This window comes from Ranitomeya variabilis, chromosome 3 (genome assembly GCF_051348905.1).
Source record: "Ranitomeya variabilis isolate aRanVar5 chromosome 3, aRanVar5.hap1, whole genome shotgun sequence".
Lineage (NCBI taxonomy): Eukaryota > Metazoa > Chordata > Amphibia > Anura > Dendrobatidae > Ranitomeya > Ranitomeya variabilis.
The window spans coordinates 679,150,923-679,167,180 of NC_135234.1; the positions used below are offsets into that span (position 1 = coordinate 679,150,923).

At 44.9% G+C, this 16,258-nt stretch overlaps 1 protein-coding gene across 3 annotated transcripts in view; it reads right to left on the minus strand.

Moving 5' to 3' along the window:
* Window positions 1-3,848: 3,848 nt before the first annotated feature.
* The window catches only part of CSAD (cysteine sulfinic acid decarboxylase), a 116,018-nt gene continuing 103,608 nt past the window's right edge, over window positions 3,849-16,258 (minus strand). For all 3 annotated transcript variants that reach the window (XM_077298024.1, XM_077298025.1, XM_077298026.1), the window contains 2 exons: window positions 12,652-12,741; window positions 3,849-4,471 (listed from right to left, as the gene is read on the minus strand). In XM_077298024.1, coding sequence (XP_077154139.1) covers window positions 4,298-4,471; window positions 12,652-12,741 — 264 coding nt within the window. In that variant the 3' untranslated portion in view covers window positions 3,849-4,297. The remainder of the gene's footprint in view (window positions 4,472-12,651; window positions 12,742-16,258) is intronic.

Here is a 16,258-nt window from a genome sequence, read left to right on the forward strand (position 1 = left end):
CATCACCCATCTGCTGTCCTGGGCTCCATCAGTGGCTGGATGTGAACATAATTTCATGATGCATCACAGATGTTCGGGAGAGGGACGCGTCACCAAAGAATCCCAGACAGGCGTACGCAACACTCAAAAGCCAGGAGTCCAGTTCTGTAAAATCATTGCAGAACCCGACAGGATATGAGACATGGTTTACATACAGTACACCATTGCAGAACAGTTAGATTTTTATATATCCCTCACTAATAATGTTAATGCCGGCTGATTTTCCCACGCTCAAGAGTTCATATGAGTTCATGCCACCAGGCGGCGCAGCTTCGGTGACGGCACCGCTAGTCACCGAAGCTCCGTTCCCTGCATTTCATTCTTTCCCCAGTCGTTTGCAGCCGGGAGCGGCCGCATTAGCAGCGCTCCCGGTTGTAAAATTTAAATGCCCCCAGATATAGATTACTGCGTGAGACTTGACGGTATGTGATATTGTTGCTTTTTTATTTTGCTTTTTTTTTTTTTTCACTGAAGAACGAGGGCTTCGCTTGGATTGAGTGTACAATAAAGATGTTAAAACCTGTGTGTTTCATTATTTCATTAAAAGACTTTATTCTTAATGTGTGTGTATTTTTAACCCTTTCAGACTATTGGATTAATAATGGATAGGTGTCTTAAGGTACCGTTACACTAAACGACTTACCAAAGATCACGACCAGCGATACGACCTGGCCGTGATCGTTGGTAAGTCGTTGTGTGGTCGCTGCGGAGCTGTCACACAGACAGCTCTCTCCAGCGACCAACGATCAGGGGAACGACTTCGGTATCGTTGAAACTGTCTTCAACGATGCCGAAGTCCCCCTGCAGCACCCGGGTAACCAGGGTAAACATCGGGTTACTAAGCGCAGGGCCGCGCTTAGTAACCCGATATTTACCCTGGTTACCATTGTAAAAGTAAAAAAAAAAAAAACACTACATACTCACATTCTGATGTCTGTCACATCCCCCGCTGGCGTCCACAGGGTTAAAACTGCTTTCGGCAGGAGCGATGCTAATATGCACGCGCTGCTGCCGAGAGCTTCCCTGCACTGAATGTGTCAGCGCTGGCCGTAACAGCGGTGACGTCACCGCTGTGCTCTGCTTTACGGCCTGCGCTGACACAGTCAGTGCAGGGAAGCTCTCGGCAGCAGCGCATGCATATTAGCAGCGCTCTTGCCGAAAGCAGTTTTAACCCTGTGGACGCCGGGGGACGTGACAGACATCAGAATGTGAGTATGTACTTTTTTTTTTTTTACTTTTACAATGGTAACCAGGGTAAATATCGGGGTACTAAGCGCGGCCCTGCGCTTAGTAACCCGATATTTACCCTGGTTACAAGTGAACACATCGCTGGATCGGCGTCACACACGCCGATCCAGCGATGACAGCGGGTGATCAGCGACCAAAAAAAGGTCCTGATCATTCCCATCGACCAACGATCTCCCAGCAGGGGCCTGATCGTTGGTCGCTGTCACACATAACGAGATCGTTAGCGAGATCGTTGCTACGTCACCAAAAGCGTGACATTGCAACGATATCGTTAATGATATCGTTATGTGTGACTCAGCCTTTATTGACTCCTCTCTATTATTAACCTGGCTTAATGTCAGCTGACAATAGCAAGGTGATATTAATCCTTTATTACCCCATTTGCCAATGCTACAGGTCAATGGGAAGAGAGAGGCCAAGTGCCAGAATAGGTGCATCTTCCAGATGTGCCTTTTCTGGGGTGGCTGGGGGCAGGGGGGCCAATAACCATGATCCCTCTCTAGGCTATTAATATCTGCCCTCAGTCACTGGCTTTCCCACTCTGGCGGAGAAAATTGCGCGGGAGCCCACGGCAGTTTTTTATGTGAATTAACCCTTTAATGTAACACCTAGAGCTCTCAAATTTAAACACACACATTACTAACATTATTATGGAGGGATATATAAAATGTAACGGATATGAAATGGTTTACTGTATGTAAACCGTGTCTCATATCCTGTCGGGTTCGGTATTGATTTTACAGAACCCGACAATTGAATTATTGGCTATTCTTCTATCTAGCTATATATATATAGAGAGAGAGAGAAAGACTATATATATGCCGGTGAGAAAATCTCGCCATATGGACGACACACGGAAACTTTTTGGAGGAAAAAAATTGCATCCTCGCATTGAATACGGATGACATACGGATCACTGTTCATGAACATTTCTGCGTATCTCGGCCGTGTAAAACGGACCGATTTTTTTATACGTTGTGTGTGACTCCAGCCTTACTGAGATGATGAAAGTGTCAGACTAATTGGTAATAACGGTTTCGCCAGGATTTAGGTATGTCCATACAAGAGGTAAACTGAAGAGGAAAAAATCTGGAGCTGAATCCCAGCTTCAATGGCGCACTGCACATGACCGAGAGTTCAGAAGATGTACTGTACGTGAGCTCTTTCTGGTCATGCAAAGTGCGCTTTTGAAGCGGACACCCATCTTCAGATGCACAATGATGCTGTCGAATAGAGCCGCACGCATGCGCGAGATTTGCAGGGAGTTGGTGATGACGCCAATTCTTGCAAATCAGGTTATCATGCCCACAGGAGTGTGATAACTTGCAAAGAGGGCCGACTATTCTGGGGAAACTAACTCTTCACAGACTAGTTAAAGGCCTAATTAGCATAAGAAAAACGTAAGTTATAAATACTTTTTTGAACATGGATGTAAGTGAATAACATTATACAGGGATGGTTAGGTGGGGAATTTAGTAATACATATACGAATACTTCTGGGTTGGACGGCATGGGGGACCTGACAGGTTCCCTTTAACATGAAATACACTGCATTAAAGAGGTGATCTATTGGTGTTGGATTTTACCCTACTTTTTTGGACTTGCTTTGATAACTCACTTGCCCCTGTGTTTTCTGGGCACCAACTGATCAAGATCTGGATATCTGTTCCTCATTTGGGTTGCCATCCTTAAATTAAATATTTGGGAATCGAGATTAGTGAGAACATACTGCAGTTGATTATGATTCCCTAAAGATTACCCCCACGTCTATCCATTTTCCAGCAAAAAATCCTTCGGCTTGGTGTAAGTTCCCCTTAGCAGTTATAGGTAGAGCTAATCTGTAGAAGATAATCTTCATGTCACATATTCTACATGTACTACACAATGCTCCTCTCTGGCCTCCCTTCACCTACTTTATAAGCTTAGGGTTTCAGTAGAGAACGACATTCAGGCTCCTATCGGAATCCCCCAAAGAACAGTATTTGGAGAGAGCCCCGACGTAGCTATTCACTTTTATGAAGCTTACTGAGTCACTGTGGACATTGTCTGGCCTCCCTCCTGAGGTTAACCACAATTTAATTTTTTGCAAGTCTGAAAAAGACGAACACTGCCAGAGGCGAGACAGTGTCCACAGTGTCTCTCGTCAGCTTCATTCTAGAGAATGGCTCTTTCAGAATACAGCTTTTTGGAGATTTCAACAGAAACCCAGACCTAGTGCTATTATGTCATCGTTATGACCGATGACTCTTTTTCACAATGCTATGTTATGTCATATATTAATCTGTGATCAGTTGTGGCACTGCTTCTAGACTTGAATGAGCCCCCTGTGCCTGCAAGTAAATCGCATTCGGTCCCCTCTCCTTCTCTTGGAGGGAACACCATTCATACAATTCCCCGTTTTCTACTTGCTACTCTCCTCCTACTTTGGAACTGCAGAATGTAATGGATGAAGACTCGACTTACCAGAAACTCTTATAGTATTGGCAGAATATCATATGAATACGCTTTGTGAAATGTGAGCTGTTCAACGAGAAGACTGGATGGTGGGTGGAGAGGTCATGGAACATTTTCTAGGGTTTTAGTGTTTTGTATAAACTTGAACATTTTATAAAAAAAAGATATGGATACCAGAAGGCACAAATATTGGTGACTGTTGGATGGGTGAGCCGTATCTATTCTTACTTGGTGATTTATTGACTTGTAGATGATAGGCCAACTGAGTCTGATGGACAATACAAGAAAATACCTTAGTGCCTTTGACTATAGGGCCAGCACATTTCCTTGCTTTTCCCTGTACTCGCACTTATAAGCTCATGGCTTACAATAACTAGATTGCAGGTGACACAATTACAATAATGCTGGACTTCACAGTGAAGTAAGGAGTTGTCTGTGGGCCATATTCACCAAACCTTCAGTTGGGTGTATAAGTTCAGCATACTGGAACTATTGTCCATATCTATATATTACATTATTATATGTCCTTCCTTCCAGGATGCTGTGAAAGGATAATTCATAGATCTTCTGCCAGTCTTTCAATTTCATCTAGGAAGAAGTCCAGATCTTCTTTAGTCACATCTGGATTCACAACGATCTGCCTGAAGAAGTTAACTCTGTGCCCATGAGGCTGGTATCCCACCATCATTGATCCTTTCTTCGTCATTCTTTCTTTTAAGACAGGAGCCACCTGGAATAACAGGTAATATATTTTATAATAAATGTTTATTTCCTATTCTATATACAGTTCTGCAGCATTGTACAGAAATTGTCATTATTTGCAGTCCCTGTAGCTCCTAAATGGAGTCTGTCACCCCAAAATCAATATTTAAAATAAGGCCTTTTTCATTTAGAGGACTTAGACCTTGTAAAAACCATACCGTTGTACTAAATGCTGGCTTTGTTCTGCCTATGCAACCTTTAGTTTGATGTGAAAATTAGGGTGCTCAGTGTACCCTTGACGTGCCCAAAATATATGATGCATCGCCCCACCCCCTCAGGTCGCATGAACCACTGCTTCCCTCAGCGCTAATTGATAGACAGAACTGAACTGGCCATCTGGCAAATATAAGTTGTGCTTGTCTGGCATTGTGCTCAATAAGCTACGAATAAAGGGGTTGTCCAGTCTTAAGCTACAAATTTACGGGCTGTGAGGATTTGCTGGCCCTGTAAGTGGGCAGTTTTGGTGTACCTCCCAGTGTCCATGCTCCTAAACTATCTATACGGGCACGCACGTTATTGGAAGCTGAAGCAAATTATACCATGATGTCTGTGAGTCACCCGCCAGGGCAGTGGGGTACTCGGTACCGGGTCCGTTACTTAAAGGGATGTGCCATGGCGGCGGCGACCCAGTCCGTGGCCCTGGGCGCCCATGTTAAAGGGATGGTCTTTAAAGGGGTTGTGGAAATAAGGAAAGTTCATGACTCCACCTGTGGTATTCGGTCAGTGTGGACCAACGCTGCTTAAAGGGGTCCTCTGGGATGATGTTATGGCAGCTAGATGGTATAACTTCCCACAGGTGAAGAAGGTCCCCAGGGCTCCCGTGTGTAGATGAAGATGGTGTAATAAGAAACAGAGGACACAAGGTTGCAGTCTCTTTACTGAAGCAATTCAAGCAGCCACAGTCCAGGGTACCGAATCACAGGTGCTGGTGGTGGTCTGGCTGGCTTGGAAGCAAGTTGGGATTTCCCCCTTACCAGGTGGGGTTAGCCTTCCCTTTAGCGCTATGGTGTAGTTCCTTGCTGCCTATAGCTGTCTAACAAGGTCCTCACAAGTTTTCTGTCCTTTGTGTAAGTGGGACACTAACCTGTATGACAGGTGGCTCGAGCCTTTTTGCAGGGTCTCTATCACGACCCGGGCTCTATAAGCCACTGTGTCTTCAGGTGTTAGGGTGGGCAAGTGACCTGTAGTTCAGTTGTCTGTTGTGAATTCCGTTCTCGGGCTCCCTCCTGTGGTCATGAGTGGTACTTTGTGAGTTCTGTTCATGGGCTCCCTCTGGTGGCTTTGAGTGTTACGGCTGGTCTGTAGCTGGACTCCAGCTGCCTCGTTTCCTGCTAGGCTTGCTGCCTATTTAACTCCACCTGGACCTTTACTTGTTGCCTGCTGTCGTTGTATTCAGTACTGGTTCAGATCTCTCTGGACTTCCCTTGTGACCTGTCTCCTCGTGGAGAAGCTAAGTTCATACTAGTCCATTTTTGCTCATTGCTTTTTGAAAATGTTTCTCAGTATATGATGAGTTCAGTCCAGCTTGCTTATATGCTATTTGATTGCTAGCTGGAAGCTCTGGGGTGCGGAGTTGCGCCCCTCACATCGTGAGTCGGTGTGGGGGTCTTTTTGTATTCTCTGCGTGGATACTTTTGTAGAATTTTATACTGACCGCACAGATTCCTTGCTATCTTCTGACTATTTAGTTATTAGCGGGCCTCATTTGCTAAAACCTGTTTTCATTTCTATGTTTGTGTTTTCCTCTTATCTCACCGTTATTATTTGTGGGGGGCTGCTCTCACTTTGGGGAAAATTTCTCTGAGGCAAGTGAGGCTTTGTTTCTCTCTAGGGGTAGCTAGTTTCTCAGGCTGTGAAGAGGCGTCTAGGCCGAGACAGGTACGCTCCACGGCTGCCTATAGTGTGTGTTTGATAGGATCAGGATTGCGGTCAGTAAAGTTCCCACATTCCCAGAGCTTGTCCTTATTTTCGGTTTACTTATCTGGTCAGTTCATGTGTTCCTAACCACAAGAACCATAACAGTACAGCAGGCCCGTAAAATGTTAATGCATCGCAAAAGAGGGATAAGAGAAGCTCTGAGGTTTGTTTTTTTTCCTCTGCAGTGTGTTTAGCCTCTCTCCTCCCCTTAATCTCTGGGTGGTTCAGGACTCAGCTGCAGATATGGACATTCAAGGTCTGTCCTCTTGTGTGGATCAGCTCGCTACAAGGATACAAAGCATTCAGGATTATGTAGTTCACAGTCCTATGTCTGAATCTAAAATACCAATTCCTGAGCTGTTCTCTGGAGATAGATCTAGGTTTTTGAATTTCAAAAATAATTGCAAATTGTTTCTTTCTCTGAGACCTCGTTCCTCTGGTGACCCTGCTCAGCAAGTTAAAATTATTATTTCTTTGTTACGTGGTGACCCTCAAGATTGGGTATTCTCCCTGGCGCCAGGAGATCCTGCATTGCTAAATGTGGATGCGTTTTTTCTGGCGCTTGGATTGCTTTATGAGGAACCAAATCTAGTAGACCAGGCAGAAAAGATTTTGCTGGCTCTCTCTCAGGGTCAGGATGAAGCAGAGGTTTACTGTCAAGTTTAGGAAGTGGTCTGTGCTCACTCAATGGAATGAGTGTGCCCTGGCAGCGATTTTCAGAAAGGGTCTTTCTGAAGCCCTTAAGGATGTTATGGTGGGGTTCCCCACGCCTGCGGGTCTGAATGAGTCAATGTCTTTGGCCATTCAATTGATCGGCGTTTGCGGGAGCGCAAACCTGTGCACCATCTGGCAGTGTTTTCTGAACAGAAGCCTGAGTCTATGCAATGTGACAGGATTCTGACCAGAATTGAACGGCAAAATCACAGACGTCAGAATGGGTTGTGCTTTTACTGTGGTGACTCCACTCATGTAATCTCTGATTGTTCTAAGCGCACAAAGAGGTTCGCTAAGTCTGTCACCATTGGTACTGTACAGCCTAAATTCATTTTGTCTGTTACTTTGATTTGCTCCCTGTCATCCTACTCTGTTATGGCTTTTGTGGATTCAGGCGCTGCCCTGAATTTGATGGATTTGTCATTTGCCAGGCGCTGTGGTTTTATCTTGGAGCCATTGCAATTCCCTATTCCACTAAAGGGAATTGATGCTACGCCATTGGCCAAGAATAAGCCTCAGTACTGGACTCAAGTGACTATGTGCATGACTCCTGCACATCAGGAGGTTATTCGCTTTCTGGTGTTACATAATTTGCATGATGTTGTCGTGTTGGGTCTGCCATGGCTGCAGGTTCATAATCCAGTCCTGGATTGGAAAGCAATGTCTGTATCAAGTTGGGGTTGTCAAGGGGTACATGGCGATGTTCCTTTGGTGTCAATTGCTTCTTCTACTCCTTCTGAAGTCCCTGAATTTTTGTCGGATTACCAGGATGTATTTGATGAGCCCAAATCCAGTGCCCTACCTCCTCATAGGGATTGTGATTGTGCTATAAATTTGATTCCTGGTAGTAAGTTCCCTAAGGGTCGACTTTTTAATTTATCTGTACCAGAACATACCGCTATGCGGACTTATATAAAGGAGTCTTTGGAGAAAGGGCATATTCGTCCGTCCTCATCACCTTTGGGTGCAGGGTTCTTTTTTGTGGCCAAGAAGGATGGTTCTCTGAGACCCTGTATAGATTATCGTCTTCTAAATAAAATCACGGTCAAATTTCAGTACCCTTTGCCTCTGCTGTCCGATCTGTTTGCTCGGATTAGGGGGGCTAGTTGGTTCACCAAGATAGATCTTCGAGGAGCTTATAATCTTGTGCGTATAAAGCAGGGCGATGAATGGAAAACAGCATTTAATACGCCCGAAGGTCATTTTGAGTACTTGGTGATGCCTTTTGGGCTTTCTAATGCCCCTTCCGTGTTTCAGTCCTTCATGCACGACATCTTCCGAGAGTATCTGGATAGATTTATGATTGTGTACCTGGATGATATTTTGGTCTTTTCTGATGATTGGGAGTCCCATGTGAAGCAGGTCAGGATGGTGTTTCAGGTCCTGCGTGCCAATGCCTTGTTTGTGAAGGGCTCTAAATGCCTCTTTGGAGTCCAGAAGGTTTCCTTTTTGGGCTTTATTTTTTCCCCTTCTACTATCGAGATGGATCCAGTTAAAGTCCAGGCCATCTATGACTGGACTCAACCTACATCGGTGAAGAGTCTTCAGAAGTTCTTGGGCTTTGCTAATTTTTACCGTCGCTTCATCACTAATTTTTCTAGTGTGGTTAAACCTTTGACGGATTTGACTAGAAAGGGTGCTGATGTGACGAATTGGTCTTCTGCGGCCGTTGAGGCCTTTCAGGAGCTGAAACGTCGGTTTTCTTCGGCTCCTGTCTTGCGTCAGCCTGATGTCTCTCTTCCCTTTCAGGTCGAGGTTGATGCTTCTGAGATTGGAGCAGGGGCTGTCTTGTCACAGAGAAGCTCTGATGGCTCGGTAATGAGACCATGTGCTTTCTTTTCTAGAAAGTTTTCGCCTGCCGAGCGGAATTATGATGTTGGTAATCGGGAGTTGTTGGCAATGAAGTGGGCATTCGAGGAGTGGCGACATTGGCTTGAGGGAGCCAAGCATCGCGTGGTGGTCTTGACGGATCACAAGAATTTGATTTATCTCGAGTCTGCCAAGCGGTTAAATCCTAGACAAGCTCGTTGGTCGCTGTTTTTCTCCCGTTTTGATTTCGTGGTTTCGTACCTTCCGGGCTCAAAGAATGTGAAGGCTGATGCCCTTTCTAGGAGTTTTGTGCCTGACTCTCCGGGAGTTTCTGAGCCGGCTGGTATCCTCAGAGAGGGGGTGATTTTGTCTGCCATCTCCCCTGATTTGCGGCGGGTGCTGCAGGAATTTCAGGCCGATAGACCTGACCGTTGTCCACCGGAGAGACTGTTTGTCCCGGATAGATGGACCAGTAGAGTTATTTCCGAGGTTCATTCTTCGGTGTTGGTGGGTCATCCTGGGATTTTTGGTACCAGGGATCTGGTGGCCAGGTCCTTTTGGTGGCCTTCCTTGTCGCTGGATGTGCGTTCCTTTGTGCAGTCCTGTGGGATTTGTGCTCGGGCCAAGCCTTGCTGTTCTCGTACCAGTGGATTGCTTTTGCCTTTGCCTGTCCCGAAGAGGCCTTGGACGCATATTTCCATGGATTTTATTTCGGATCTTCCAGTCTCTCAGAGGATGTCTGTCATCTGGGTGATTTGTGATCGTTTTTCTAAAATGGTCCATTTGGTGCCCTTGCCTAAGTTGCCCTCCTCCTCTGATTTGGTTCCGCTGTTTTTACAGAATGTGGTTCGTTTGCATGGTATTCCGGAGAACATTGTGTCTGACAGAGGATCCCAGTTTGTGTCCAGATTTTGGCGGTCCTTTTGTGCTAAGATGGGCATTGATTTGTCTTTTTCTTCGGCCTTCCATCCTCAGACGAATGGCCAAACCGAACGAACTAATCAGACCTTGGAAGCTTATCTGAGATGTTTTGTTTCTGCTGATCAGGATGATTGGGTGACTTTTTTGCCATTGGCTGAGTTCGCCCTTAATAATCGGGCTAGTTCTGCTACTTTGGTTTCGCCTTTTTTTTGTAATTCTGGTTTTCATCCTCGTTTTTCCTCAGGTCAGGTTGAGCCTTCTGACTGTCCTGGGGTGGATTCTGTGGTGGATAGGTTGCAGCAGATTTGGAACCACGTAGTGGACAATTTGACGTTGTCACAGGAGAAGGCTCAGCGCTTTGCTAATCGCCGTCGCTGTGTGGGTCCCCGACGTCGTGTGGGGGATTTGGTATGGTTGTCATCTCGTTACGTTCCTATGAAGGTTTCCTCTCCTAAGTTTAAACCTCGTTTCATCGGTCCTTATAAGATTTCAGAAATCCTCAATCCTGTGTCATTTCGTTTGGACCTCCCAGCATCTTTTGCCATTCATAATGTGTTCCATAGGTCATTGTTGCGGAGGTATGTGGTGCCTGTGGTTCCTTCTGTTGATCCTCCTGCTCCGGTGTTGGTCGAGGGAGAATTGGAGTATGTGGTGGAGAAGATCTTGGATTCTCGTATTTCGAGACGGAAGCTTCAGTACTTGGTTAAATGGAAGGGCTATGGTCAGGAGGATAATTCCTGGGTTGTTGCCTCTGATGTCCATGCTGCCGATTTGGTTCGTGCCTTTCATTTGGCTCGTCCTGATCGGCCTGGGGGCTCTGGTGAGGGTTTGGTGACCCCTCCTCAAGGGGGTGGTACTGTTGTGAATTCCGTTCTCGGGCTCCCTCCTGTGGTCATGAGTGGTACTTTGTGAGTTCTGTTCATGGGCTCCCTCTGGTGGCTTTGAGTGTTACGGCTGGTCTGTAGCTGGACTCCAGCTGCCTCATTTCCTGCTAGGCTTGCTGCCTATTTAACTCCACCTGGACCTTTACTTGTTGCCTGCTGTCGTTGTATTCAGTACTGGTTCAGATCTCTCTGGACTTCCCTTGTGACCTGTCTCCTCGTGGAGAAGCTAAGTTCATACTAGTTCATTTTTGCTCATTGCTTTTTGAAAATGTTTCTCAGTATATGATGAGTTCAGTCCAGCTTGCTTATATGCTATTTGATTGCTAGCTGGAAGCTCTGGGGTGCGGAGTTGCGCCCCTCACATCGTGAGTCGGTGTGGGGGTCTTTTTGTATTCTCTGCGTGGATAATTTTTGTAGTATTTTATACTGACCGCACAGATTCCTTGCTATCTTCTGACTATTTAGTTATTAGCGGGCCTCATTTGCTAAAACCTGTTTTCATTTCTATGTTTGTGTTTTCCTCTTATCTCACCATTATTATTTGTGGGGGGCTGCTCTCACTTTGGGGAAAATTTCTCTGAGGCAAGTGAGGCTTTGATTCTCTCTAGGGGTAGCTAGTTTCTCAGGCTGTGAAGAGGCGTCTAGGCCGAGTCAGGTACGCTCCACGGCTGCCTATAGTGTGTGTTTGATAGGATCAGGATTGCGGTCAGTAAAGTTCCCACATTCCCAGAGCTTGTCCTTATTTTCGGTTTACTTATCTGGTCAGTTCATGTGTTCCTAACCACCAGAACCATAACAGTTGTCCTGCCGGTTTCTACTGTGAGTCTTAGAGCCCCTCACAACCTCGGTTTTCCGGCCACCGGTGTCTGTGCTCTGTCAAGAGGTAGCTAAATTGCAGCTATTCTCCTCTGGTCTTAACTTCACCTTTGCCTCTTTTCCCTTTCAGTCTCTTAATCAGTTGCTCTGTTCTGTGTTTCCTTCCCAGGAGCTGCACGGCTCCAGATTCCCTTCCTCACATGTCGCTCTCCTCTCACCAACTACTAACTCTTCGTAACAGCCTAGCAATGGCCTAGCAACTGACTCCTCCTCCTGACCAGAGAGAGCAGCTCCCCTGAAGTTGGGTGTAGAGCTCCCCCTTCTGGCCTGAAGTCAGAATGGTGTTGTAGGTGCTTAATAACCTGTTAAATGGATCCTTTTCTGCTTCCAAGTATGACATCACTCTCCCTGTGAGGAAAGCAATGCCACTGTAATAACCGGTTACCTGGGGTGTTACATCTGCGATCCGATGTCTTATTCCAGAGAGATCCACATATTTCTTACATGTAAATTAAATGAGCTGTTCAGGGCTATGGGCCGGAAATCGATCTAACTGAGAATCTGCCTCCAGAGATTATTATACATGAAATGATGAGTTATCAGTGTGATGTGTGATGGCCGCTCTCTACTCTCCTGATCTCTCAGCAGAGCTGTGTGTGATTAAAACTGACACATCTACAGGTTTCTCTCGGCTTCCATCTCACAGGCAGACAGTACAATACAGCAGAGCTGTGAGAGCTGCAGCTGCTAACATGTTTGTTATGACACAAAGTTCAGTTCTACTGTTCTGTGTTAGTTACATGTCTCACACTGGTAACTTCCCTTTTTTTTTTTTTCAAACTAAGCTCTGGTGGCAGATTCTCATGCAGATCAGTGTCCAGCCCATAGCCTGGAACAGCTCATTTACATATAAGAAAAACATAGATTCTCTGGATTAAGACATCAGATTACAGATATTAAGGTATCATTTTATTCAGCTTCCTATACCTACATGCCCATATAGACAGTTTAGGAGGGTTGATCCTACTGATAAATTCCCTTTAAATACTATAGATTACAAATGAATGACTATCAGGTGCTAAAATACCTTTCCAAGTCTAGTCCAGAAATCCAGGGAATTTTCATGGTTTCGAAGGCTTGGTGGCACATACCAAAAACATAAATTCACAAACTCTGGCTGTAGAAAAATAAAGACTTGTAGTAATAAACTAAATAATTGAAGAACTCAATGGCAGATGCAATCAACTCACTCTTAGTGGATACAGCTTTGAAAACCCTTTATGACAACAATTTTTTTTCACTAATATTTTTTAGAACATTTACCAATTACTAAAAATAATTTTGGAGTCCATTTTAATTCTTACAAAGGCTCACACAGTGCCATTCTGCAGAGTCTCCAAAGAAAAGTTCTATAAGTATTTTACTACTTTATGACTAATTTCATGCGTTGTGTTTTTGCTGCGTTTTTTTCTGCAGGCAAAACCTGCTCTCTTGGCAGTAAAGAAGCTGCTTACAAAAAGCAGGTTTTGCTGCGTTTTTTTGTGCTGCGCATTTGCTGCGTTGTTAGGCTATGTGCACACGCTGCGGACTGGTGTGCGGATTTTTCCGCATTGATTTTGATAAATCCGCAGGGCAAAAACACTGCGTTTTTCTTGCGGATTTATCGCGGTTTTACTGCGGATTTTCTGCGGTTTTTGTGCGGATTCTACTGCGGTTTTACACCTGCGGGTTTTTTTAATATGGAGCAGGTGTCAAACCGCTGCGGATTCCGCACAAAGAATTGACATGCTGCGTTTTTTTCCGCAGCATGTGCACAGCGGTTTTTATTTTTCATAGGTTAACATGGTACTGTACACCGAATGGAAAACTGCTGCGGATCCACAGCGTCAAAAATGCTGCGGATCCGCAGTAAAAATCGCAACGTGTGCACATACCCTTATTGTCTCTTGTGCATGCTGATAAAGTTTAGTGGCCCAAAAAAAGCATGACTAACTTCCTTAGATTTGTGCACCAAAAATTGCTACCTGCGTTTTTGTGCTGCATTTTTGCACTTACCCATTGTTTCCTATGGGTGATAAAATGCTGCAAATACGCAGAAAAAACGCTGAAAGAAGCGACATGCTGCAGTTTTCAAAGACACATTAGTTTTCCAAATCAGTCAGGAAAATAAAACCATTGTGTGTGCATGAGATTTCTGAAATCTCATAGACTTTGCTGGTACTGTAAAATGCAGCTTAAAATTTGCAAAACGCTGCAAAAACCCAACCCTATGTGAACATAGCCAAAGGCTTTGTGCTTATGATGCGATTTTAGTGAGTTTTTGGCTGCAGTCACACTATCAGTATTTGGCCAGTATTTCTCATCAGTATTTGTAAGCCAAAACCAGGAGTGGGTGATAAATACAGAAGTGGTGACGTGTTTCTATTATACTTTTCCTCTAGTTGTTCCACTCCTGGTTACAAATACTGTTGTAAAATACTGACTAAATACTGATAGGGTGACGGCAGCCTTAGGCCGGCGTCACACTCAGCGTATGAAAATACGGTCCGTTTTTTACGGCCGTAATACACAGAAATGTTCCCAAAATAGTGATCCGTATGTCATCCGTAGGCAGGGTGTGGCAGCGTATTTTGTGCATGTCATCCTCCGTATGTAATCCATATGGCATTCGTACTGCGATATTTACTCGCAGGCTTGCAAAACCGACATCTAATGGATTTATGGGCTCAAATGTTCGTCAAAACATATATACAGTATATATATATATATATATATATATATGCAAAAATAAAGAAAAACAGCCGGACCGCACTACAGCTTATGACATATAGTGGGAACCGCTCACCTGCGTACGCTGGTTCAGGCGTCCGATCCTGGGTGCTGTGCTCCGCTGAATGCAGTCATATTCAAATGGCAAAAGTAAAGAAAGGAGCGCACTCGCCGATCATCCAGTGCAGGTAACTTTATTCAAACATCGTTAAAACATCTTCACGACCGGGGGTGCTGTACATAGAGAGCGGCAGGTCTGACGACGGCCGTTTCGCGCCTGTCGGGCGCTTCAACGGGTCAGTCAGATTGACGCCTCTCCATTATTAATCTGGCTTAATGTCACCTTACAATAGCAAGGTGACATTAACCCTTCATTACCCCATATCCCACCGCTACACGGGAGTGGGAAGAGAGTGGCCAAGTGCCAGAATAGGCGCATCTTCCAGATGTGCCTTTTCTGGGGTGGCTGGGGGCAGATGTTTTTAGCCAGGGGGGGCCAATAACCATGGACCCTCTCTAGGCTATTAATATCTGCCCTCAGTCACTGGCTTTACCACTCTGGCGGAGAAAATTGCGCGGGAGCCCATGCCAATTTTTTCCGCGATTTAACCCTTTATTTTACAAGCTACAGCGCCCAAATTTTGCACATACACACTACTAACATTAGTAGTGTGGAATATGCAAAAAAAAAAAAAGGGATATGAGATGGTTTACTGTATGTAAACCATGTCTCATATCATGTCAGGTTTGGGAAGGAGATAGGAAAAGCCAACCATAGACAAATGGGGGCACCACGGTCACTGGGACTCTAACCAAGGCCTGAAAAAGTGCCACATGTATACTACAAGAAAAAGGTAGGCCTTATAAACGGGAGTCACCACTTATATGAATAAATAACACAGCTTTATTAAACATATATGCAGGAAACAAAACACACTAAAAGCATTTAAAACAAAGGGATATGCAATATCCCAATATACACAGAGCCTATAATAAGGCAAAAGACCGCACCTCCCACAACAGGGTATAATTCACATGTACAAAGTACAATAACACCTAAATGGCGCAAAAAATAAATAAATATATAATAACAACCTGGCCAGTACCCTAAGGTAATATTATTAAGCACCGTAAAGAAAAATACCATGAATGCCACAAAGGACGTGATGACATGCAGGACAGGTAAATGCCCATATAAACCGTAAAGGGCAGAAATGCTGGTTAGTAAAGACTAATACAAAGATGAATATACTGACCCATGTCCACCTTGCATGAAACCAACCGCCCGAAATAGAGATCAACCAATGACCGTCATGTCCCTAAGGTACCAGTGTAAAGCAGGGTCAGGCCAGGTCAATAGGGCATGTGTACCCTGTGGAAAAGAGAGGTGCGGACAGAGGCACCCAACGCGTGTCGCCACTAAACTGTGGCTTCGTCAGGGGTAGTGCCCCACTGTCCTGCCTCCTGCTTAAATATCAAATGAACGGTACACTTACCGAAAGCAGCTGTGAGGCCGCTGGGAGCGCCACATGGGGATTCAGCAATGGCGTCTGAAAGTGCCGGGCCCGGCGTGTAGGCACTGCGCATGCGCCGGCTTCACAGAGCGGAAGTGGGCAGTCCGCTCTGAGTTGCCAAAGCAGCACGCACACTGCGGGGAATGCGCTTGCGCAAAGTCTAAGACTCCCCCGGGAATAAATGCAGGTTAGTCTAAACAATGAGAGACAAATGAATATGGTGGCCCAAAAAGCCTGATAATGCAGAATGTTGAATTCAATGGCTGCGTATAACCTGTGTTGAGATGTGAGCAAACAAACAATATAACAAACATAAAAAATATTAATAAAGATAATAAAACAAATTGATTTGAATAAGTGAAAATGGTAAATAATAAAAATAAAAATAATAAATAATAAGTAATAATAATA